The 25,376-nt window shown below is 41.1% G+C and overlaps 2 protein-coding genes and 1 long non-coding RNA gene across 3 annotated transcripts; 2 read left to right on the top strand and 1 right to left on the bottom strand.

The window, feature by feature from the left end:
* The first annotated feature begins 9,553 nt into the window (after nt 1-9,553).
* LOC137938176 (uncharacterized) lies at nt 9,554-9,908 on the top strand. Its single transcript, XR_011109870.1, has 3 exons — nt 9,554-9,620; nt 9,740-9,779; nt 9,862-9,908. It is a non-coding gene; the product is annotated as an uncharacterized lncRNA (long non-coding RNA).
* A 64-nt stretch (nt 9,909-9,972) lies between these two features.
* On the top strand, nt 9,973-10,366 carry LOC137938198 (vacuolar protein-sorting-associated protein 37 homolog 1-like). The gene is made up of 2 exons (XM_068783191.1): nt 9,973-10,108; nt 10,182-10,366. The coding sequence occupies exons 1-2, from the start codon at nt 9,973-9,975 to the stop codon at nt 10,340-10,342; spliced, it is 297 nt and encodes a 98-aa protein (XP_068639292.1). The 3' UTR covers nt 10,343-10,366.
* An 11,097-nt stretch (nt 10,367-21,463) lies between these two features.
* On the bottom strand, nt 21,464-23,950 carry LOC137938196 (U-box domain-containing protein 15-like). The gene is given in 5 exon segments (XM_068783189.1): nt 21,464-22,363; nt 22,365-22,514; nt 22,615-23,040; nt 23,347-23,463; nt 23,603-23,950. Coding segments are annotated over 5 exon segments (1,941 nt in total).
* Between the last annotated feature and the right edge of the window lie 1,426 nt (nt 23,951-25,376).

Raw genomic sequence — 25,376 nt, 5'->3', positions numbered from 1 at the left:
TAAAGATATTCCGTGCATATTTGAGCTGACTCATAAATAGTCCATCGGTAGTTGGATAAGCCTCAAGGCCAAAAAAGTAACTTAGTGGACCCAAATCCTTAGTGGCAAACTCAGAATTGAGCTTACGAGTGAAGCTGGTTATAAGAGTTGAGTTGTGTCCAGTAACAATGATGTCATCAACATAAAGGAGTAGATAGATAATATCTAAGTGCATATGAAATAAAAAAATGTCAGCACGACTGCAAGAGAAACCAAGTTGAGTGATAAAAGAGCGGAAGCATTGGAACTAGGCACGAGGAGCTTGCTTGAGACAATAAAAATCTTTCTACAACACACAAACGTGATGAGGAAAATGAGGGTCAATGTATCCAAAAGGTTATTCCATATAAACTTTTTCAATGAGAGTACTATTGAGGAACACATCATTGACGTCAAGTTGGTGAAAAGGCCATTTGTTGGTAACAACAATAGAGAACACAACTCGGACAATGGTAGCCTTTACAATAGGACTAAAGGTGTCAGTGTAGTCAAGACCAACACCTTGGAAACAAGGTGTGCTTTGAGACGCTCAATGGATCCATTAGGTAGATATTTTGTCTAAAACACCCATTTGGAGCCCATAATGTTGGTGTTGGCAGGCTGAGGGACTAAAATCTAGGTGTGATTATTTTGTAGAGCTTGAACCTCTTCATACATGGTAACAAACCAAGCAACATATTTGAAACCCTTAGTTGCAATAGAAACAAAGAGAGAGGAGAGAAGTCCAGAGGATCCCATGATACCGAGGTTGGCCTGATGGCGAGTTTATAAATACCAAATTTAGCTCGTGTAAGCGTATGGTGAGAACCCAACGGAAACTCAGAAGTAGGAGCAGGAGGAGTGATTCTTTCTCAGTAGGTTTTGGACTGGAAACCTAGTGCGGGGAGGAGGGACCTGCAAAAGAATCAATGGCTTTCAAGGAATCATCGACTTGATCGGTACAAATAGCACACAAGTTAAATCCAGATTGAGTAATGGGTGTAGAATTGTGTGCAAAGGAAGGAGGGCGGTTTGTATGGAGAAGATGGAGAAATCGGCACCAAGTTCACAAAGAAACCAGTGGAGTTTTTCTGTGTTGTCAACAGGGCTACCGATCGCATGAAGCTGGTCATAGAGACCTTTGAAAACGCAGGTGTAAGTGGCAACGAATTGATTGCCACACTTCAGCTACTAAGGTTGTCTTTGAGATGAATTTTGTTAGCTTTCGACTGATGAAAGAAGGCATTTTTCAACGCAAGCCAAACCTCACGTTCAGTGAAGAGGATTGGGCTTCGGCCATTGCCTCCTCAGTGAGGGCATTGATCCATTGCTCTCCATGCCAAATATTCGGCAGTAGGGGTGGTAGAATCTGTGCCGGCAAACTGAGGTAGTGGTGTGAGGGTTCCGTCCACATAGCCGAGGAGATTTTGGCTCTTAAAAAGGGGAAGAAGTTGGCTTTTCTAGAGGAGGTAGGTTGTGGAGGAGAGTTTAATGGTAATCATGTGGATTAGGATATGAAAGGGGAGAAGATGAGAAAAATATTCAGCGGCCAACTACTTCACGTTTCTGACCTTCGAGATCAATGTCGTGGATTGGACAGAGAGACGAGGGAGTTGGCTGGAAACTTTGAAAAGAGGAGATTTTTTTTAAAAATCTCTGTGAACCGAGTGTTGGGGACTCAATAGCACACCGAGTCACCCAAAAGAAGCCGAAATGACTCACTGAGTTTATTACTTTTAAATTTCATATTTTATATTGCTTTAAGTATGTTTTTTCATTAATTATGTAATGATCCAAGACGTAGGTGCAGAATTATCAATTTAAGCCCTAAACCTCTAATGACGTCAAACCCTATTTAGAGGGTAGAGAAATAGAAAAAGGGAAGTATTGCATTAGGTAAAACAGGGTTTGGAGTTCTCCTTTACGAGCTCTAGGGTTGGGAGGTTTCCTTGACGAGCTCCAGGTATAGTTCTCTCTTGATTTGGGTTTATTCTTTCTCTCCTTGAATTCTGGTTTGCATTGATATTATCCAAGCCAAGGAAAAGGACTTGAATTACTGTTTTTCGAGTTCAAGTTGAGGTTGTAGCCTCTTCCACGTTCACAACAGCAAGAGGGAATTGTTCTCCTTCATTCCGAGCAAGAAAGTGAGGTTTTTGAATCCCTAACCGAGCAGCACATCTAAAAGAGGTAGCTTTAGCTTCTAACCGAGCAAGGCAGGGTTAGGAAGTCCTAATCCCTCCTACGTGAATAGCAGCAACCTTCCAAGAGTTCCCTACCCTCTTATACATGAGCAGCAAAAAAGGTTCAACCCATCCTGGCCGAGAACAGCAAGGGACTTCTTCCCTTACCCAAGAAGGTTAAGAAAAGGAAAATCCTTTTCAATCTTACCGATAACAGGTAAGGAAAGGAGACTCATTTCCTCCTTACCGAGAGCAACAACTCCATTACAATGGTGGAATCACAATTCCCACGCCGAGTTACTCGATCCATGGATAGGGACCATAACAACTTGGTATCAGAGCAGGGTTACATGAGGGAGCCCAGCAATGGTGAGTTAAAAGAGTTGATGATCAGAGGGCAGTAGGCACAGGAAGAAAAACAAGTAGAGAATAAAAGAAAGTTTGCCCTCATCAAGGAGAAGTTGGAACAAATTCCAAATATGCATCTTCAGATTGATAGACGGTCTAGAATGATGGGAAATATTAAGTTGAAAGAAATTGAACCCCGGAGCAAAGAGGAGAGGACAACTCGTTCAACAGAGGGGGAGACCAGTTTATTGGGCGTCTTGCGTTCCTTGGCCAGACGGGAAATTTTAACCAAGGAGGTGGCACCGTACCAAGGTATACAAAACTTGATTTTCCTACTTTTAATGGTTCAGATGATCCCTTGATTTGGTTACATAGGTGCGAAAAAATTTTACCCATCAAAGAATATCAGAAATTGATAATGTGGGACTGGCTGCCTTCCACTTGCTCGATGAGGCACAACTCTGGTTTCATCAAATAAAGTTGGATAAATTGGTGCTGGATTGGGAAGAGTTCAAGGAGTTATGCATTATCCGGTTCGATCCGCCAGCCCACAGTAACCCCTTGGGAGATTTGGTGTTGTTACAACAAACGGGCACGGTGAAACTATATAAAAAACTATTCCAAGAAAAATTGGCACGAGCCAGTCAGATGGTTAGAGTAGAGCAGCAGGTCAATTTATTTATGGCATGTCTTATTGAGGCATTACGGTTAGAGGTGGAGCTCCACGCACTTGCTGACTTAGCTCGAGCAATGAATCTAGCTCGTGCACTAGAACTTCGACAAAAATTTCAAAACAGGAGACTAGCTTAGCAAGGGGACCGGAACACTTCCAATAGCTGGCAAGGGAGGTGCAACACTAACCTTCAGTTAGCTTCTCCGGCAAGGCAACAAGTCATAAATCATCCCAGTATTACTCCTACAACAGATACACGGCCCAGCAACCCGCTCGCCTAGTATATCCGAAAATTAACTAGTGGGGAGATGGCTGAGTGCAAGGCAAAAAACTTATGTTATAATTGTGATGAAACATACAGGGCATGCCATCAATGTAAAAGGTTGTTTTGGTTAGAGGTCGATGAAATCACAGAACCACTACAGCTTGATGATACTATTGAGGAAGATCCACCAGAAATCTCTCTACAAGCCATTACAGGACAGAAATCCACCAAAACGATGCAAGTCCACATTCGAGTGATGGACCCTGATCTTGTAAGCCTTGTGGGTTCAGGAAGTACACATAATTTTCTCAGTTGGACCGCTACTCAACCCCTTCAACTATAGATACTTCCACACAACTGTTTCGGTTGCCAATGGAGAAAAAGTTCCTAGCTACGACATCAGCAAAAAAGTTAAGTTCTCAATCGGTAACTTTCTTTCATTCTGAATTTTTTTCATACCTCTGGCTGGGTTCGATATGGTTTTGGGTATTAAATGGCTGCAAACACTCGACCCTTTTTTAGGGGATTTTACTGCTTTAACTATAAGTTTCGAAATGGGCGGACAACAAGTATTATTACAGGGCAATCATGTGGACAAGCCACATCACATTCATACAATTCACTCACTGAACAATATGGACAGCAATATAGAACATTTCCTGGAAGAATTCTCTGGGCTGCCTCCCTTGAGGCACTATGACCATCGGATATGTTTAAAACAGGGATCAGAAGTGGTGGTCATTTGACCTTATCAGTACCCACATCTCAAGAAAGATGAAATTAAAGACGGTGCCAAGCAATGCTCCAGCAAGGCCTTATTTGCAGTAGTCGTTCACCATTTTTGTCACCAGTCCTCCTCGTTAAAAAACATGATGGTTCATGGCGATTCTATCACGATTATCGGGATTTGAATGCCCAAACTATGAAACATAAGTTCCCTATTCTTGTGGTGGAGGAGTTTTTAGATGAATTGCACGGGTCTTATATATTCACCAAATTGGACTTGTGCTCCGAATATCTTTAGGTTCACATGCATCCAGCGACATCGAGAAAACGGCTTTTCACACTTATCACGGCCACTTTGAATTTGTGGTCATGCCATTTATCCAATGCTCCATCCACATTCTAGGCGTTAATGAACTAGGTACTCCGCAACTATCTTCGCAAATTTGTACTTGTTTTCTTTGATGATATACTCATTTATAGCCAGTTTGGACATCAACATTTAGAGCATTTATGATTGGTTTTTGAATTGTTACGTGCCCATCAATTATATATAAAGAAATCGAAATGCTCATTTACGACATCACATGTGGCCTATCTTGGCCATATTATTTTCCATGAGGGGGTCACAGTTGATTCCAAGAAAATTCAGGCTATTGCCGATTGGCTGCAACCTATGAATACCTCTGCTTTGAGAGGGTTTTTGGGATTGGCAAGATATTATAGAAAGCTTATCAGAAACTATGGACCGATTGTAGCACCATTGACAAATCTCCTCAAGAAAAATTCCTTTATTTGGAATGATCAGGCAACACAGTCCTTCTCAGATCTCAAATTAGCTCTTGCATCCACTCCAATTCTACAACTTCCTAATTTTGAAGAATTATTTGAGGTCGACTATGACCAGTCAGGTAGGGGCATTGGGGCCGTTCTACAACAACACTTTCACCCTATTGCATATTTCAGTTGACAGTTGGCAGTACGACATCACAAATTGCCAACATATGAACGGGAGTTAATTGGGTTGGCCAAAGTTGTAAAACATTGGCGCCCATACTTATGGGGTCGTGCATTTCTTATTTGGACTGATCATTACAATCTCAAATATTTGCTGGGCTATCGCCTCATGACTTCTCCTCAACAACACTGGATAAGTAAATTGATGGGATTCAACTTTATAGTGGAATATCGCATAGGCAGGTTAAACAAGGCAGTCGACACCTTGTCATGACATTTGGAGACCCGCCACTTCTATATGCTATCAGCAAGCCTTGTTTTCTTCCTTTAGACTTGGTCAAGGAGGAAAATGTAAGCAATCCAGTTCTTCTCAATATGCACAAGAAAATTACAGAGGGGGGCATGGACTCTAGGTAGACCATTCAGGACTCTAGGTAGACCATTCAGGACTCTCTTATTTATTACAATTCGCAATTATATATCCTAAACACTTCAGATTTGGTTTCAGCCATCATCTGCATACCATAACAACACTCACAAAGGCATCTAGAAAACATTACATTGCATTCAAGCAGATTTCTATTGGCTGGCTATGAAGAACTCCATTGCAACATATGTAACATCATATCCAATATGTCAACGTAACAAGGTCGAACACTTAAGTCTTGCGGGTCTTCTGCAACCTTTGGCACTTCCTACACAGGTGTAGTCCAATATTTCTATGGGCTTCGTCGAAAGTCTTCTACTATCTTTAGGCAAGTCGATATTATTTGTGGTGGTGGATCGATTCTCTAAGTATGCTCACTCTATTCTCATGACTCACCCATATACAACATCCAAAGTGGCACAGATATTTCTCGAACATATTGTTCGTTTACATGGTATTCCAGAATCGATTATCAGTGATCGTGATGCAGTCTTTACCAGCACTTTTTGACGTGAATTGTTTCATCTATGCGGCACCAAGTTGAAGTTCTCATCATCATATCATCCTCAAACAGACGACCAAACAGAGGTCGTTAACCGCAATGTGGAAATGTATCTCCGTTGTCTGGTGGGCGATCGTCCTAAAAACTGGGTCCAATGGCTATTGTGGGTGGAATATTGTTACAACACTTCCTTCCACACCGCTTTACAGTCTACTCCCTTCAGCGTTTTATATGGCAGAGATCCTCCTTAGCTTCTCTCGTAAACTCCGGGCTCCACCAGCGTGGACTCAGTTGATTAAGCACTCATTGAAAGGGACCAGGTGCTACAAAATATTTCGGATCGCCTCCTAAAAGCACAAGTTCGTATGAAAGACTTCTACGACAAGGGACACCAGGATATCACATACAAGTAAGGTGACTATGTCTAGTTACGACTCCATCCTTACCGTCAACACTCCTTTGCAGGCCAACAATGTCATAAACTTTCCCCAAAGTACTTTGGGCCTTATTTGGTTCATCAGGTCAGTCACCAATCAATTGCAACTTCCCACAACGGCTAAACTTCATGATGTGTTTCATGTTTCCTTACTTAAACGCTTTAAGGGTCCACCTCCGTTGGCAATCCTGTCTTTTCCTCCAGTGGACAATGGACGGGTTATTCTTACTCCGACTACGATATTGCGTGTTTATCATATTAATGACCAATGGGAGATTCTAGTACATTGGAAGGACAACGAAAAAGAAGATATGACATGGGAGCAGCTAGCCAACTTCCAACAAGTCTACCCATCTTACGAGCTTTGGGGGGGGGGGGGGGGGGGGGGGGGGGGGTGGCAGATGTTGAAGACTCAATAGCACACCGAGTCACCCAAAGGAGGCGAAAATGACTCACTGAGTTCATTACGTTTAAATTTCATATTTTATATTGATTTAAGTATATTTTTCATTAATTATGTAATGATCCATGACGTAGGGGAAAAATTGTCGATTTAAGCCCTAAAACTCTAATGACGTCAAACCCTATTTAGAGGGTAGAAAAATAGAAAAAATGGAGGTATTGAATTAGGTTAAACAAGGTTCGAAGTTCTCCTTGACGAACTCTAGGGTTGGGAGGTCTCCTTGACGAGCTCCAGGTATAGTTCTCTCTTGATTTGGGTTTATTCTTTCTCTCCTTGAATTCTGGTTTGCATTGATATTATCCAAGCCAAGGAAAAGGACTTGAATTACTGTTTTCCAAGTTCAAGTTGAGGTTGTAGCCTCTTCCACGTTTACAACAGCAAGAGGGAATTGTTCTCCTTCATTAAGAGCAAGAAAGTGAGGTTCTTGAATCCCTAACCTAGCAGCACATCTAAAAGAGGTAGCTTTAGCCTCTAACCAAGCAAGGCAGGGTTAGGAAATCCTAATCCCTCCTACGTGAATAGCAACAACCTTCCAAGAGGGTCCCTACCCTCTTAGACGTGAGCAGCAAAAAGGCTTCAACCCTTCCTAGCCAAGAACAGCAAGGGATTTCATCCCTTACCCAAGAAGGTTAAGAAAAGGAAACTCCTTTTCAATCTTACTGATAAGAGGTAAGGAAAGGAGGGTCATTTTCTCCTTACTGAGAGCAACAACTCCATTACAATGCTGGATTCAAATTCCCATGCCGAGTTACTTGATCCATGGTTGGGGACCTAACACCGAGTTGGGCATAGGATTGAACCACAGACCGATGCGAACCTGGGTTCCCTTGCTTGGGTTGGAGAAGCCTCGACCCATGGAGGAACAAGCCTTCAGACTTGAACATGTGGGACACCGATTTCTGTGGTCTCTCCTCCTAAAGTTGAGGATGTGTGCAATCCGAACTCCGATCAAGAATAGCAAGGTCATTGATGTTTTCGGTGATCTCATGGAAGAGAAGGTAGTGTCGTGGGATGCAATGATGATGAAATCGGCGGAGAATCTCGTACTAGGTTAGACCAAGAAAGGGGGTGACTATAGCCAAAGTGGAAATGTCAGGTGGCCTTCGCGTTGTGATGGAATTTGTGGGTGGACAAGGAGGGGTTCAGTATCTCGAACCGATGCTAGTAGCAAGGGCCGCGACTATGTCGGTGTGGGCAAGTTCAGAATCTGTAGATCCAGGAGAGTTGCAATGATGGCGGACACATAGTTGAAGAAGTGCGACAGAGGTCAACTTGGACTTCTGATACAATGTAAGATTTGATTAAAATCTCTGTATTCACCACGGATTGATGGTGAGAGTTTACATTGAATTTATTATATCTCTCGCCTAACCGGTCTTCTGCCTCTGATTCAGGTGATGGAAGCATGGTCTTCGAGCTTTTGTTATAGCGGAATATCCACGTTTCATGGGGGCGAGAGTATTCAGATGGAAAATGTTTTACCTATGAAGAAGTTATTTCAGTGGAAAAACAATTTCCTACCCCCTAGTGGGAAAATCTTTTGCATGTAGAAAATAAATTTCACAGATAGAGACAAGACTCTCGTGGCAAAATGATTTTTCAAGGGCAGAAATTAAAATCTCTTAACTTTGCAGACAAAGGTTGTGTCAACACCATTAATTTTGTTAGTAGAAATTCTGAGGACAGAAAGAATTTTTGTTGTGGTGAAAAGTATTTTCTATTAATTAAAAAAGTGGATCAAAATCAACACCATAGGTTATGATTTGTGAGAAATTAAGAGAAAGGAAACAAATCCAAACAAGAGTCTATCTAAGATAATTAATTCTAAATACAATCATATAGATGTAGATCTCAAATAGAATTGCCTAATTTTAAATACAATATTTTCAAGTAAAAAACCAAACCAACCACCCTATATCACTTTCTATTGAGTATGACAGTCAGTAGTTCGTAGCAGTCGATCAGCAGCCAAGAAACAAACCAACCACCCTCTATCACATTCTATATTTACAATTCTCAGATATCCAACCTCTGATACAACTTCAGGTACGTTAGATCCATTATCCTTCTACAACTTTCAACTCTTTCTTCTTTCCCCTAAGCCGTTTTAAAAAATTTATTCGCTGGCCAACCTGTACGATATCTGCTTTTTTCTCTCACAGTTTGATTCTGTCGCTCTCTTTCACCCTTCTTTTGTTCGCTGGACATCAGCTAATTACTTCATATTTCGTAGAGAATACCTGCGCCCACAGTAATTGATTTGCATGCTTGCTTGCAGAGTTGATAGAAGACCGCTATAATGAGCAAATCTCCTCACATGAGTGACTACCCTCCATCCAATAGACAGTTCTTTAACATCTCCAATGCTCTAAAAAATAAGAGGTGAGGAACGGCCTAAACTCATTTCACTTGCTATCTTCTCCATCATATATAATAATGTGATTCTCTGCCATTTTTCTTCTGATTCTCAGCTAGCCTTCTAGTCGGTTAATCATGTCAAATATTTGTTGATCCCTTGTTTCAACTGAATTAAATTGCAGTGCTGAAGAATTTCACAAACTTCTTACTGACAAGAAAGAATACACTGAATTTCTTCACTCTCTTGAACCCATCAGACATCTTGATTCGGTAGGTTTTAGTCATTATTAGTACCATGTCCATCATCATCATCATCATCATCTTCTTCACTTGTTTTCTGGGTTAAGTTTAAACCCACTATAGTAACGAGTATCTGGTGATCCTTTCAGGCATATAATGATCAAATAAAACATGTTAAAGAGCTTGCAAGTGCGTCCTTTCATCCATCTTAATTTCTTCATCCCTTTTGGGATCTCCCTCCTTATTACTGCCCACTAAAATGAACTAGCAGGTAATAACTTGGAAAAAGCTGCACAGTTGGCTGAGCTCAAGAACCAGGTAAGTATGCAGTAAACATGAACAAATAGTGCAGTTCCTGGCCTTTGTTCTGTCCCTAACAGATATGGATGGACGACGACAGTGCACTGTCATCCGAGCGGAGCTCAGTGCGGCTCATCAAAGATTCAACGAACTGAAGAAACTGGAGGAAAAGATAAATTCTGTCTATTCTATCAGTTCACTTCAGGACAGACTGAGAGGTATAAACTGGATTCTCGTTTGTCTTTACAAAAACCATTCTATTTTGAACTGGGAATGATCTATTTCTTTCAGGGGAAGCTTTGATAGCAGCAAATGGCTGTGAAGTGCTGTATCATAAGTTTCTTTCTGGGGAGATTCCTGTTTCAGAGTTCATTACAAGTTACAAGAAGGAAAGAACATTGCTTCACAGAAGAATGCTGACTTACCTTGCCTCCAAATCCTGCCTTCTGTAATGAAGATGTATCATTACAAATAGACTAATAAGAGTGGCTATCCTATATGTTGTGAGGATGATTTAAGAATTTCAGTTTATTTTTAGAGCTGTTGGCTGGTGAAACAAGTTAACCCTTTATATTTATCGAGTTGCAGAAATTTGGATTTAAAGGTGTTTATTTACATGATACTAAGTGACATTTTTTAAATTACAAGCCTAGACAAAGTCTACTACACGTCTCTATTTTATAACTCGGAACCAACTGTTGGGATCCAGAATAATTGAGACTGGTGTCGCAAGCACTCTGAAATACATCGTTTGTGGTAGGAGAGATGTTTTGAAAGTCGTTTGCGAGGTGCAAGCTTGCGACTCGACTTGGAACTCTGTCTCTTACTACCGGTAGATTTCTCACCTTTCCAAGAATGCTCTGGCTGAAGGGAAGGTCTGAGCTGCTCACGTACACATTGTTTGGGGAAGCAAAAACACCATTGGCTTCGTCATATGATGGAGGAGGTGGAACATGGGTCTCAAAAACTAGATTAGGAGGAGCTTCAATCCGTTCCAGCTCTCTTCTTTAGATCAAGAATTTGTAGGACCCTCTAGTGATATGTGTAGAAGATGAGAAAAGGGGAAGTAATTACCATATCTTCATTGACGTGGACTAAGGTATTTATAGACAGGTTTACACAGACTCCTAAGTGATTACAAAGACTAACTCTTCAGCTACATATGTAGCTAGATTTAGTGTTTACATTGGAGTAAGCTTATCTCAGTTTTATTTTTATCTCTATCATGCCCCCGCAAGATGGAGCTCTGAGAGGAAAGTCCAATCTTGGTTTTCAAGAAAAGTTATCATATTCACAGAAGCAGTTTGGTGAGAGCATTAGCCAACTGATCACCAGAGGAGACATGAGTAACCCGAAGAACGCCACTTTGAACTTGTTCGCGAATGAAATGGTAATCCAAAACAACTTGTTTCATGCAATAGTGAAATACTAGATTGGAGCACAAATTTATAATACCGACATTGTCACAATAAAGCACTGGTTGTTATGGAAGAAAACACCCAGTTCACTGAGAAGAGAACAGATCCACCGGATCTCAGCTGTAGTGGTTGCAACAGATCGATATTCCACCTTAGTAGATGATCGACCCACAATTCGTTGTTTCTTAGAATTCCAAGAGATAAGTTTGCGACCTAGGTAAATAAGATGGGCACATGTGGAAGTGAATTCATCCTTGTTTCCTGCTCAGACAACATCAAAAAATGCATGGAGAGACAAAGAAAATTGTCAATGTAAGACAATACCATGATCCAGAGTCCCACAAAGATAGTGCAACAAGCACTTCACAATATCCCAGTGGTTAGAAAGAGGGCAATGTACAAACTGAGATAACTTATTCACACATAAGCAATGTCAGAGCACGTAAGAGACAAGTATTAGAGACTACCAACAACGGTCAGATATTCAGATGGATCAGAAAGTGTCGTGCCAGACTGAAGTGTGAGTATAAAGGATATAGCAAGAGGTGTTGCTATAGGCTTTACATTTTTCATGTGTGTGCTAGCAAGGAGATCATAAATATATCAAGCAAGCTCCACGTGCTTGGTATAATGAGTTGCGTCAGTTTCTTATCACCTCTGGCTTCACCAACTCTCTTACAAATTCTTCTCTATTTATCTCTCTCACAGATACTATTGTGCTATATATTCTGGGCTATGTGGACAACATTATTATTACAAGAGACAATGATCAAGCTATGACAATATTTATCCACCCTCTTGGTTAGAGATTTTTGCTCAAGGATCTTAGCTCATTGACCTACTTTCTTGACATTGAAGTGGTTGAAACCGTGGATAACTTTGCAAAGTTTAAAAACATGGTGGGGATGATCACGATCAATGAAACCTGGTGGTTGTGCCATAAAAATATCCTCAAACATGGTACCTTGGAGAAACGCATTATTGACATCAAGTTGTCGAAGCTACTAGCCACGACTTACTGTAAGGTTAAGAACAATGCGATTAGTGGTAGACTTGATAACGAGACTAAAAGTTTCATGATAATCAACTCCAGGGTGTTGGTGAAACCCTTTGGCGACTAAGCAAGCCTTGTACCTATCAATAGAGCCATCAGGTAGAAATTTAGTACTAAAAATCCATTGGCAACCAACCATATTCTGTGAGGAATCCAAGGGAGGAAGTTCCCGAGTCCCATTCCGAACAAGAACATCATACTCATCCTACATAGACTGACGCCATTTGGGATGGGTGAGAGCTTGAGTCACAGTTGATGGTTCATTGGTCACATATGTAGGAAGTTGGGTTGTGAGGTTTAATTTTGGATGGGCTTGTAAATGTTGTTCCTGGATCTGGCGACAATAACATAGGGAGGTGAGGAAGCAGGTAGGAATGATGGGTGTAGTTCGGTGAATGAGAGAGATGTGTGAGTGGGATTAGGTGGTGGAGTGGGGTTTGGTGGTTAGTGGGGTTAGGTGTGAGGTCTTGACTGGAGCATACAGAGGGTGTATGGATTGAAGATGTGGTAGATATATCGGTAGCCAAAAGTAAAGACACAAAGGAACATCGGTGGGATAATGTGTCAAATGAAGGATGGTCTAGGTGAGATTAAAGTGTAGTGAAGGGAATGATGAACTCAAAAAATTTAACATGACGTGACTTATAAAGATGAGAGGTGGTGGGTTTAAAACACTAAAAGGTACTTTGAGTGGTAGAGTACCCAAGAAAGACACAAGGGGACGAACAAGGAGTGACCTTGTAGGAAGAGTATGACTTGAGCCACAGATAACAGAGATAACCAAAACTACGAAGTTTAGATTAGTTGGGAGGGGTGCCAAAAATTTTGGCATATGGGGACATAAGATTAAGTGTGGGAGTAGGTAGACAGTTGATGAGATAGACAGCAGCGGAAATGCATATGACTAGTAAGATAACGGTATGGATGCATGAGAAAGGGAAGACATACCAGTCTCGACAATATGGCGATGTCATCGTTCGAAATACCAATTGTGTTTAGGGGTGTGTGGAGGAGACGTGAGATGAGAAATATCATTGGTAGCCAAAAAAAGGACTTTCTTGTAAAACCCCTTCCATTATCAGAATATAGTGTTTTAATCCATTTACCAAAGAAATTTTCAACAAGAGATTTAAAATGGACAAATGTATCAAACACATGAGATTTTATTTTGAAAGGGTAAAACCAAATATATTTCATAAAGTGATCAACAAAAATAACATAATATTTGAAATAATCAATCAAAGTAATAGGAAAGGTCCATACATCTGAGAAAATAATATCAAGAGGAGAAAAATATACAAGAGAAGAGACTGAGAGTGGTAACTTGTGACTCTTATTGCATTGACAAGAATTAAAATTGAAGTTAAAATTCAGAGGATGCGATAAATCTAACTGAAAAGTAGACACTATGTGCCTGAAAATGGTATACGATGGATGACCTAAGCGATGATGTCATACAAACGAAGTGGTCTTGACACTGGAAAATGTGATTATTGGTGGTGACTTGATTGAGGACAAAGGCCAATCATACACACCATCCTTAGTTCAACCCTGCAAACGTGTGTTCCCCGTGTAAATATCCTTCACACAAAAAGAAGTAGGTAAAAATTCAATGGAAGAATTGTTAGCTTGACAGAACTGAGAAATAGAAATAAGATTCTTTTAAATAGTAAGAACACAAAAAACATTATTTAATGAAAATTGATGTGAGGGTGTAGAGAGAAATTTGCAACCAGTATGAGTAATAGAGAGACCTATGCATCAGAATGTGGTCAATGCCATCATAAGAAATGTGAAACGAGAAATTACTCAAGTCCATGGTAACATGGTGCGATGCTCCACTATCCAGAAGCTAAGTAGAACTAGTAGAAGAGTTGGTAGTTGTTAGGGTATTGTGGAATGGTGCATCCTTTTTTTCGACACCACTGACAACGACCAAGGTAGGGTCGAGGGTTATATCGACCATTCTATTGGTGTTGGTGAAACCAGAAGGTGGAGCTGTCAATGGGTGGTAGGAGAAAACCCCAAGTTGTCGTTGATGACAATTACCTAACTTACCATAATTGGAGTGAGAATTGGCTGGATTTGCAGAAGTTGGAAGTGAAGAGGAGTGAAGTTGATAGACATGTAGCGAGAGTTCCTTGTTGATGAATTTTGCATGCAGTTCTTCAAACGAAATCGACGTGTCATGACCATTGATAATATCAACGAGTGGTTTGTAATCATCATTGAGTCCATCTAAAATTTTCTCAGTGAGATCCTGTGCATCCATAGTGTTCATAGGGCCGCAAGTTCATCAACACATGTTTTAATAAACTGCATATAATTTGTAATAGATTGAGATCTCTTAATGACATGCTTGAGTTCCTTAATCTGCTTGATGTGATCATATGAGGGTCAGGCATAAGTGTGGGCCAGAGTACTCCAGGCTTCATGAGAGGTCCTTGATTGAGTTATAAGTGAAATGTGAAATGGCATTAGAGAGCCGACCAGAGCACCAAAAATCAGCTTGTCCTGACGAAGCCAATTATAGTATTCGGGACTGGGAACAGCGAGATTATTGACAGTCTTTGTGGCTAAGGATGAAGGATAGGAACCATCAACGAATTTGTATGGATCATAATCGATACGAATGACTTCCATCTGAAGCTTCCTGCAAAGATAGTTAGTGGATGTGAGTTTGATAGAATTGTGGATGTTGAGCACCATAAGAGATTTGGTTGGATCATGGGCATTGGGAATAGTGGTTTGAGTCTCTTCAGAAGCCATGAGTAAGAAAAGACAGTCAAGGCTTTTCAAGATGCATGGTTTTTTCGCACATGCGAAATTTGCATGTGTGAACTCGCACGAGCTTTAATACCAAAAAGCTTCTCGCGGAGGGGGAAAATAATTTTTCCCATGAACTTAGGTCTCTCTGGCTTGTTTCTACTGAGACAACGAAGGTGGGGGAGTCTGGACGTCGCCGACAAGCAGCTGGCGGCTACGACAGAAATGGCGGTGATAGAAACGGTGGCGAGCTGTTATCTCGATGAAGGGTTTATAGTAATCAAAGCTAGACGGAAAAGAAGGAGGGAAAAATACCACTACCAGTGATGACAACGGCAGCGGTGGCTTTAGATGTCCCTCGGGGGTTCGACAATGGTGAGTTTTTCGAAGATGGCAAGCCTTTTGATTAATTGAGGTATGCGACTGGGAGAGAGGTTGTAGTGGTGACGGCAATGGCTTTGGTGAGCTCTGACAATTTTCAGCGATGGGAAGGGAGAAGGGATTCGTAGGACCCTATAGTGATATGTGCATTCCGATTCGACCGTCACAATAAGTCTCTGTTGGGTTAAACGCTGCTGCTGCTGCTGAGCTTCCAATGATGCCATGTTTGTTGCGGCTTCCTTGCGCAACACTGCCATGCTTGCTTCAACTCTTTCTTCTTTACTTCTGCAGGTTCTAGCTTAGTTGTGTTTTCAGGTTTGCCCGGTACTTCCCTTGCTTTAATTCTGCTTCTTCAACATCTATGTTATCTGAGCCTCCATATCCAATGAAAACAATATGTTCCTGCTTAGCAACCTGTTCTCTTAACTTCATGGACTTAGTTTGGGCTCATGCCCATCCTCTTTCGCTATCAAGATAACTCCTCTTCAGATTACAAACCCAGGAAGACAAGAAGATTATGCAGAGAATATTTGGAAGAAATTTGAAGAGAATACCAAGTTGCATCTTGACGAATCCATAGTTGTTTCTCATTATTAAGTTGGTGTTGTTGTTTCAAGAGCTATCTTAGGTGCAAACTGACTCTAAAAAGTATGGAAAACACCAAGTATAGCTTCTTCCAACATGTGGCTGACAAGTAGGCTCAACATTTATCACCTCGTTATAGGCTCATTCTCTGGTATGTTAAAATTATTTTGGGAATTTTACTAAATTCCCATTATTTTGAGAACCAGTATGTATTGAAATATTGTCGAAGGAGGTGAATGAAAACCTAATAACTTAGCCTGTTATTTGACATTATAGTTCTGGTGATTGCATGTAGATTGTTGCATTTGAAGCTAAAAATTATCTATCAATAAGTAGGATAATGGAGGCTTCCAACCAACTGAACTTCTATAGGCATATTCTTTTCGAAAAATTCTTAATGAGTTGCTCTTGATCTTTCAATAATGATTCACTGTTATCGTATATTATTGTAATTTTTGTACCATGAAAGGGTATTATTGTAATTTTTGTATCTTATAACTTAACCTATGTATGTCTATGTATCGAGAGGAAACAAATAGGATCGAAATCAAAATCGGTCTCTTGGTTTGGGGAAAATCTTGACATGGTATCAGAGTTTGGTTTCGAGCCCTTAATTTTTTAAGAGCTTGTTCGGCGCCTTCGGCGATCTCGGTTCGACGTTGGAGGTCCTCGACAACTACTCCTTCGGGTGAGTTCTATTTTCCTTTTTCTCAGTTCGTGGTATCTTGGATTTAGGTTATCGGTTCTTGATTTGGTTTTGGTGGACTCTCACGGAGTCCTTTGCATTGCAAGTTGATCGTCGGGGAGGGTTCTATGGAGTTCGACGGGAAATTCCAACAGTCGTTACGATTTTCAGGTTTAGAATTTCGGTTTTGGTATTTGATTGACACTTTCGACAGTCGTAGACAACATTGTCTGGCCGTGGGAAGGGAGGCATGGGTATGGCTTCTGGCATCTGTGATTTTGTCGTGGTCTGAGACTCTCTATCGCGAAATTATTTCAAAGCAGAGCCAGCAAGAAGAGGAAAGCCAGCGGAATCATCTCGCGCTCATAGTGCGAACCTGTAAGGGTCTGTAACAGTGCAGTTTAGGTGTTTGAAGAAATTCCTCACTAACGTTCTACCGACTCCTTCTGTAGATTCAGTCCTAGATTCAGTAAGAAAGAAGGGGTTTATCATGTCCTCTGATAGGTTAGACTTGTTCCCTATCCGTTTCACGAGTAAAAAATATTGTGCCTGGGAATTTCAGTTTCGTTTATTTATTATAGGAAAGAAGTTATGGGGTCATATAGATGGGACTGATCCTGCACCTCGAGAGGTCGAGGCTTTGTCCAAATGGACAGTCAAGGATGCAAGCGTCATGACCTAGATCCTTGGCTCTGTTGAGCCTCACTTTGTTCTCAATCTGCGGCCTTATAGAAATGCGGCTGACATATGGAGTTACCTCGTCCAGGTTTACCATCAAGACAACACGGCTTGGCGTTTTCAATTGGAGTATGAGATGGCTAATTTCACACAAGGAAGTCTATCCATCGAGGAATTTTTTTTGGTTTTCAAAACCTTTGGGCTGACTATGGTGACATTGTTTATTCTACTGTTCCCGTTACAGCTCTCTCTGCTATTCAAGTAATGCATGAAACTAGCAAGAGAGATCAATTCTTGATGAAGCTCTGTTTCGATTTTGCAATTGCACGGTCTAATTTGATGAATCGTCATCCTGTAACATCTCTAGCTGCTTGTTTCAGTGAACTTCTCCGTGAGGAGCAGTGTATAGCAACTCAGGCAGGTATCGAACATTGGGCTAATGTTAGTGCCCCTGTTACTGTAGCTTATGCAACCCAGTGGAGGAATAAGGGAAGAGACATACCTGTTGTTCAGTGCTATAGTTGTAAAGTTTTTCATCATATTGTTCAGGATTGCCCTAGGAAGTTCTGTAGCTATTGCAAGAAACTAGGTCATATCATCTCTACTTGCCCCATTCAACCTGAAAGGAAGTCGGATACTACTTATCATACCTATGTTGGTGCCTCTAGTTCTACTGCATTGCCTGCTGCCTCGCCGGTTGTTCTTACTGCACCTACAACTTCAGCCAACCCGAACATCCTCACTCCTGAGATGGTACAATAGATGATCATTTTTGCTTTCTCTATTTTTGGGCTCTTAGGTAATCATAAAGTTTCTTCTAAGACATGGTATTTTGACTCCCGAACTTCTAATCATATGACCAATACTGTTGTTTCTCTTTCCAATGTCAAAATTATGATGGAAATCAGAAAATTAACACCGTTGATGGCAGTTCTTTGCCTATCAGTGTTGTTGGTGAGTTTTCCTCTTGTTTAACTGATGTTTTACCTCTCCACAAATCTTATTTCTGTTGGTCAATTGGTCGATAATAATTGTAATGTCCATTTCTCTCGATCTGGTTGTGTTGTGTAGGATCAAGTGTCCGGGATGATGATCGCGAAGGGGCCTCAAGTGGAACGACTCTTTCCTCTTTATGTTTTTCCTCTCCCCAGCATTGCAAGTAGTCACCTTTATTGATGACTGTAGTCGATTTACTTTCTACGGGCTAAGGCCAAAGTTTTTTTAGTATTTAAGCATTTTCTTGTGCTTCTAGAGACTCAATTCTCTGCTAGCATCAAGGTCTTGCACTCTGATTCTGGCGGCGAATACATGTTTAATGAGTTTCAGGATTTTCTTCAAAGTAAAGGGATCGTCTCTCAGCGCTCTTGTCCTTCGACACCGCAACAAAATGGTGTTGTGAAGAGGAAAAATCGTCACCTTCTTGATGTGGTCTTAACCCTTTTACTTAAATCATTTGTTCCTTCTCATTTTTTGTGTGAAGCGTTTTCTCGCTTACCTTCTCCTACATTACATCATGTTTCTCCCTTCTTTAAGTTGTTTAACCATTCTCCTTCCTATTTTGATCTTCGGACATTTGGTTGTGTTTGTTTTGTGCATCTCCCTGCTCATGAACAACATAAACTTACAGCCCAATCTGTTAAGTGTGCTTTTCTTGGTTATGTTATACCTCAAAAGGGTTATGGTTGTTATGATCCACATGCTTGTCGTATACGTGTTTCTCGAAATGTGGTTTTCTTTGAAAATCAATTTTTTTTCCATCTCATGTTGAGCTGCCATCTGCCTCTTTCTCTCTTCTACCTTGCTTTGATGATTCTCCGACAATTGTGGGAGGGTTCAAACTTGGTTTTGTGTATGGAAGACGTAGTGGACATGTGTCTGGTTCTACTTCCTCTATGCCCCCTCACGATCTTGTCCTAGCACCTGATCCTACTCCTGCTCCAGCTTCCACCTCTCTTCGCCGGTCTACTCATCCTTCGATGCCTCCTCATTGGTATGGTTTCTCCTCCATTGTCTCTCATGTCACTACTTTATCCTCTATTTTCACTCCCACTTGTTACAAACAGGTCATGACACATGAGTGTTGGCAGAATGCAATGCAAACAGAACTTCGAGCATTTGAGGAGAATCACACTTGGAATATTGTTCCTTGCCCTCCCACAATTAAGCATCTTGGAAGTAAATGGGCTTTCTCTGTCAAACTTTGCTCTGATGGCTTTTTGGATCAGTGCAAAGCTCGCCTAGTAGCTCTGGGCAACAAACAGGAATATGGGATTGATTATGATGAGATATTTGCGCCGGTTGCCAAGATGACCACGGTTCGTACTATATTCTCGATTGTAGCCTCGCAGTCCTGGCCACTGCATCAGATGGATGTGAAGAATGTCTTTCTCCCCGGTGACCTCTAGGAAGATGTATACATGAAGCCCCCCTTGGGTATGACTACCTCCTCTCCTGATCAAGTTTGCAAGCTTCGTCGTCCTTTGTATGGGCTTAAGCAAGCCCCCCGGGCTTGGTTTGAGAAATTTTGTGGCACCCTTATTCTCCACAGGTTTACACAGAGTCAATATGATCCATCTCTATTCTATCATAAGTCTGCCACAGGCATGGTCATTCTCCTGGTTTATGTGGATGACATCATTATTACTGGCACTGACTCTGGACTGATTACCAAGTTGCAGCAGGTATTCCATGACACTTTTCATATGAAAGATCTTGGTCAGCTCACGTACTTCTTAGGACTGGAAGTCCATCATCGGGCCAATGGTATTTTCTTAAACCAGCATAAGTATCTTCAATATATTACCTTGGCTGGTTTGGAGGATACTTCTTCTGTTAATACTCCTATGGAGGTAAATGTCAAATACAGGAAAGATGAAGGGGACCTTCTAGATGACCCTACTCTCTATGGGCGCCTGGTTGGGAGTCTCATCGACTTGACCACTACTCGCCCCGACTTCTCCTATGTCGTTCATTAGGTCAGTTAGTTTATGTCCTCTCCTCGTCATCTCCATATTGCTGCAATTCGACGCATCATCCGCTATCTTCGAGATTCTCCTACTCGTGGGTTATTCTTTCCTACAGGCTCCTCTCTTCAACTTATTGCTTATAGTGATGCTAATTGGGCTGGGTGTTCGGATACCCGTCGCTCTACTACAGGTTGGTGTATGTTTTTAGGTGATGCCTTAATTTCTTGGCGATGTAAGAAACAACATCGTGTTTCTAAATCCTCTTCTGAAGTTGAGTATCGTGCCATGTCTACTACTTGTTTTGAGATTGTCAGTCTTCTTGCGGAGCTTGAGTTCCCTCAGACTACTTCTACCCCTCTTCATGACGATAACACTAGTGCTATTCAGATTACCACCAATCCTATTTTCCATGAACGCATCAAGCATATTGAGGTTGATTGTCATTCAATCCGTGATACCTTGGATAGTCGGGTGATATCTCTTCCTTACATTTTTTCAGATCTCCAAGTGGCCCATGTCTTCACCAAAGCCATGACTCGACAACGGCATAAATTTTTGGTTGGCAAATTGTTATTGGTTGACTTACCAGCATCCATTTGAGGGGGGATGTTATCGTATATTATTATAATTTGTGTATCATGAAAGGGTATTATTATAATTTGTGTATCATGAAAGGGTATTATTGTAATTTTTATATCTTATAACTCAACCTATGTATATCTATGTATCGAGAGGAAATAAACAGGATCGAAATAAAAATCGACCCCTTGGTTTGGGGAACATCTTGACACTCACAGGCCAAACTACATAGAACGTGCATCGGCTAGTTATTAACTGTTAGATGTTGAACTGAACCACATTCGAGGATGAACTGAATCACACATTTACAATTGAGTAAGGGTGGTATTTATTATGCAATATGAGTATCAAATGGCAAGAGATTGAAGAACCTTTATTTTATTTTATTTTAATTTTTGGGAATTGGGATGTGTAAAGTTTCTATTATCAAAGACTGTACCAATCTAACAAATTGAATTATATCATACTTGTTCACACTTACTCATGTGCTGCAACAGAGAGTTTGCCTTCCTCTGGGCCCTATTGGTTCCAGTCCTAGATATCTCAGTCAAATGCTCATAGACACCAAACTGAAGAGCAGCCAAAACAAAAGAAGAATTACTCAGACTCAACTCCAGAAGAACAGATAACGCGCATTCCTTGTTCTTGGGGGTCCCTTCTCTGATAAACTGTACAAGAGTTTCGATGAAAGAAAGCTTCCCAATGGCGCTCCGGCCCTCGGGATGCATGACGAGGAGGAGGAAGATGGAGAGAGCCTCGTCTACCATACCCAAATTCCTGTCGCCGAGCACGTTGAGCAGAGGCGGAACGATGCCTGCCTCGATAGCTCTTGCTTTGTTGGCGTTGTTAAGAGACAGGTTGAATAAAGCAGTTGCAGCGTCCTTTTTACCTCGGATCGTCCCGTTTGTTAACAAGTCCACCAATGGAGGAATGGCATTTAACAACCCGATGAGCACTTTGTTTTCGTCGATCATGGATAAACTGAACAACGCTGCAGCAGAGTTTTCTCTAGCCTCCACGGTGCCATTCTGTAAGATGTCAATAATGGCCGGAATCGCTCCTTGTTTTGCGATACTTTTCTTGTTTTCCTCCTCAATGGACAAATTCAATAAGGCTGTGACGGTATGTTCCTTAATCTTGGAATCTGGATAAGAAAGAAGGTGAATGAGAGGAGGGATTCCACCTTTAGTAGCAATAGCGATTCTGTTATCTGGGCTTTCCTTGGATAGAATTCGAATCTTCGTAACAGCTTTTCTTTGAACTTCGAGTTGACTAGACGAGAGATTTTGAACCAGTGAAGAGATTTTCTCCTCGTGCACAGAGGAGCTCTCCGAGGTCGAAGTCGTCTTCTTCTCGGGCAAATTGCACATTGTTCTTCTCGCACCACTGTTGAATCAAGTTACGAAGAGCATAATTCGGAGCAAGTGACAGATGGGCCAGAGGTTGCCTAGTGATCGGACATGTTCGGTGGTTGGATTCCAACCACATCTGGATGCTGGATCTTTCGTAAGTCTGAGAAGGCAAAAGAGCTTCTGTTACGCTACCAAGAAGGGGAATTCTCTACATGGGTTAAAAATGGACGCAAACACCATATGGAGAGAAAATCATTTACCTGTCCTGTAGCAACAATAACAGGATCCGTCATGATCTCCAGTGAAATTGGACAGAGGAACTCACTGGGAATTTGCAACGATGGGCACTTTTGAAGTGATTTACGCACAGCAGGATCTTCAAGACAATCAGTCTTTTCAAGACCGACAATCTCTCTGAATTGGTTGAGTAGGTCTATGACATGCTCAGTGCTCTCTGAACTTTGCCCAGCTTTTTGATTTATGAGTTTTCTTACAGCTTCTGTTTCTGCCTCCATGTCTGGAACTGAATGCAACTCCAATTTCTTCGCTAACCTTTCTAAAATGGCGATATCGGCATTCCGGTCATCCTGTTTGGAGAATATAACCATGATATCCATAGCAAGTTCAATGTCCTGAGTGTCTGTTCTCTTCTTTGCCTTTTTGAGTTGGACCCGCATAAACTCTATCTGAAAATATTTGGTGACTCAGATCACAAGGTAAAATCTTCAAAAGAGACGCTAATTGATCTATTCTTTCTGAATAGTATAATAACTTGTTTACCATAGATGAAGTAATGGGATTCCAAAAAGAAACAGGTATCCAAAAGAATGGGAAAAAATAAATAAATCTTCTTCTTTTATGCCTTCAGCATCAGATTCATTAGTTCTGTTCCTGAGACTGATGCTATGAAAATAAATAAAATCAAAACACCCTTTTTCTTCCCTCTCAGAGATGTAAAAAAATAAAGCTGAAGTATAATGCGAAATACTTACTTGCTCCTTCACTTCATCAGATATCTCCATCTCATCATACGGCATACCCTCCAATGCCTGACGCAACCTGTCATATATTCCATGAAATCTACCCATTACCGCCTCGTTTTCCAATACCTGAACCAAAAGGTGAGAGAATATATTGATTATAAGTTCGCAATTCACTCACATTCCTCTGATTTCCAGTTGGAGGTTTCGAGCACAAAGGAAATTTTGCAAGAAATCAGAGAAAGCACAAGAAATTATGAAGACTAACCAGATAGATCTTGCTTCCATCATGACAACACTCCAACAGCTTCTTCGCGCAAGCAAACACCTTAGTCAAACTGCTCAAACATTTGACAGCATCGACTGGAATATGCCCTTCAAGATCCTGAATCTCTTCCAGAAAGGGCAACAAAAGTTTCATCCGGCGTATAAGATTGAAGCACTCTTTCCTCAAGGTCTTCCTGAAATCTCCCAACCCAGTGACAGACTCAACGACATCAATCAGCTCCCGGATTCTAGGATTCGCCTCCTCCAGGGTTTCTGACAACTCCCCTTTCTCGATCTGCTCCACGCTCGCTTCCTCTCCTCCCGCGATCCTCCCTGTCTCCTCCTCCATCTTCCCGTTCAATCGTGTAACCAAAACTAGGACTATTTTCCACAAAAAAATCAAAAGTTTTTTTCCTGACCCAGTTCTCGAATCAGAGGAAAAGACCGAGGACTGGCATCGTCAAATGGGAGGAAGCAGGGGAGATGGAAACCCTAACCCTCATATCTTCCTTACGGGACGAAAAAGGATAGGGTCAGGGCTTAATCCAAGCCCGTAACACCTTTTTTTTCTCTCACTGTGGCAGCATGCCTTTTCGCGGCTATTCGGTTGAAGAAGAAAGAAGGGGAGTGGACTTCGCGGGTTCGGTCGTTTTGAACTTTGAAAAGCGGTTATATGACGAACGGACGGTCACGACGGACGAAGTTTTCCAGGTGAGACGCACCGCAGACTCGAGCAGTGGTTGTGACGTGTGGGGGCATGGGTCAGCGAGATTTCCGGCCTTCCGCTGGGCCCTTAGGGCACGTGGCTGAGTAAAGGAAAATAATAATTTTAAGGCCGTGAATAATAATAAAAAAGAGTGAATTTCAGACGGTCATAGGAAATTGGTGCAAGTATTAAATTTAAATATAATTAAATGCAAGCGGATGGTACAGCTTGAGTAAATGCCTTGTCCACCGTCGGCAACTAGGAGGTGATGGGTCTAGTTCAACCCATGCTTAATTGCCAAAGGAGGTGATGGGTCTAGTTCAACCCATGTTTAATTGCCATTAATTATTTAAAAAATTAAAAATTAAAAAATATGCTTTTTTTTAAAACAAGGGAAGAAATCTTTCACCAATCATCAAATTTTCAATTACAAGAAGTCATGCTTCTCCCTCTATATCTTTATCAATTGGGAAGACCCTAGTTTTATGGTATTGGAGAAGAGAGGTGCACCCCCACCCCCAATCTATAGGACCACTTGCCTTGTTCGACTCTAACGTGTGACCCAACTTACCAAGTAGGGTCTTGGGTTAAATCGGTTCACCAATTGAATTGGCCAATCAACTTGGTTCAATCAGGTTTTGAGTGTTTTCTGAGTCTGAGAGTTCGCTTGAACCTAATTTAATTGGCTAATGTCGTTGAAGTCTTATAGGAAAGGTTATAATGTTATGTATAACATTTAATACATAGAAGTATTAATGTTATGTCAAACCTGAATCCAACATGTTTATTAATTGATCATGTGAATAAGCCCATACCTGATTGATTTATTATTACTTTATCATATTAAATCATATTTGAGACATGAATTTGTCATGAATGATCTTTAATTTATTCATTTTTTTGGGTGTTTAATTTTATAACTTATACAAAAAAAATTTACATATTAAACGTACATTGGAAGACATGAAGCCACTCCTCTATTACTTCATCTATTGTTAATTTTTCTACTTAAAATGTCACTTCAAAACTTTGGTAAAAAACATGGACCTAAGCTTGTCAATTTATATGT

This window comes from Aristolochia californica, unplaced genomic scaffold (genome assembly GCF_029961685.1).
Source record: "Aristolochia californica isolate CCGP_79_NKW_82.1479 unplaced genomic scaffold, dmAriCali1.0.hap1 SCAF_8, whole genome shotgun sequence".
In the NCBI taxonomy this organism is placed as follows: Eukaryota; Viridiplantae; Streptophyta; class Magnoliopsida; order Piperales; family Aristolochiaceae; genus Aristolochia; species Aristolochia californica.
The sequence above is the reverse complement of the archived record's forward strand: the minus strand, read 5'-3'. Positions and strand labels throughout refer to the sequence as shown.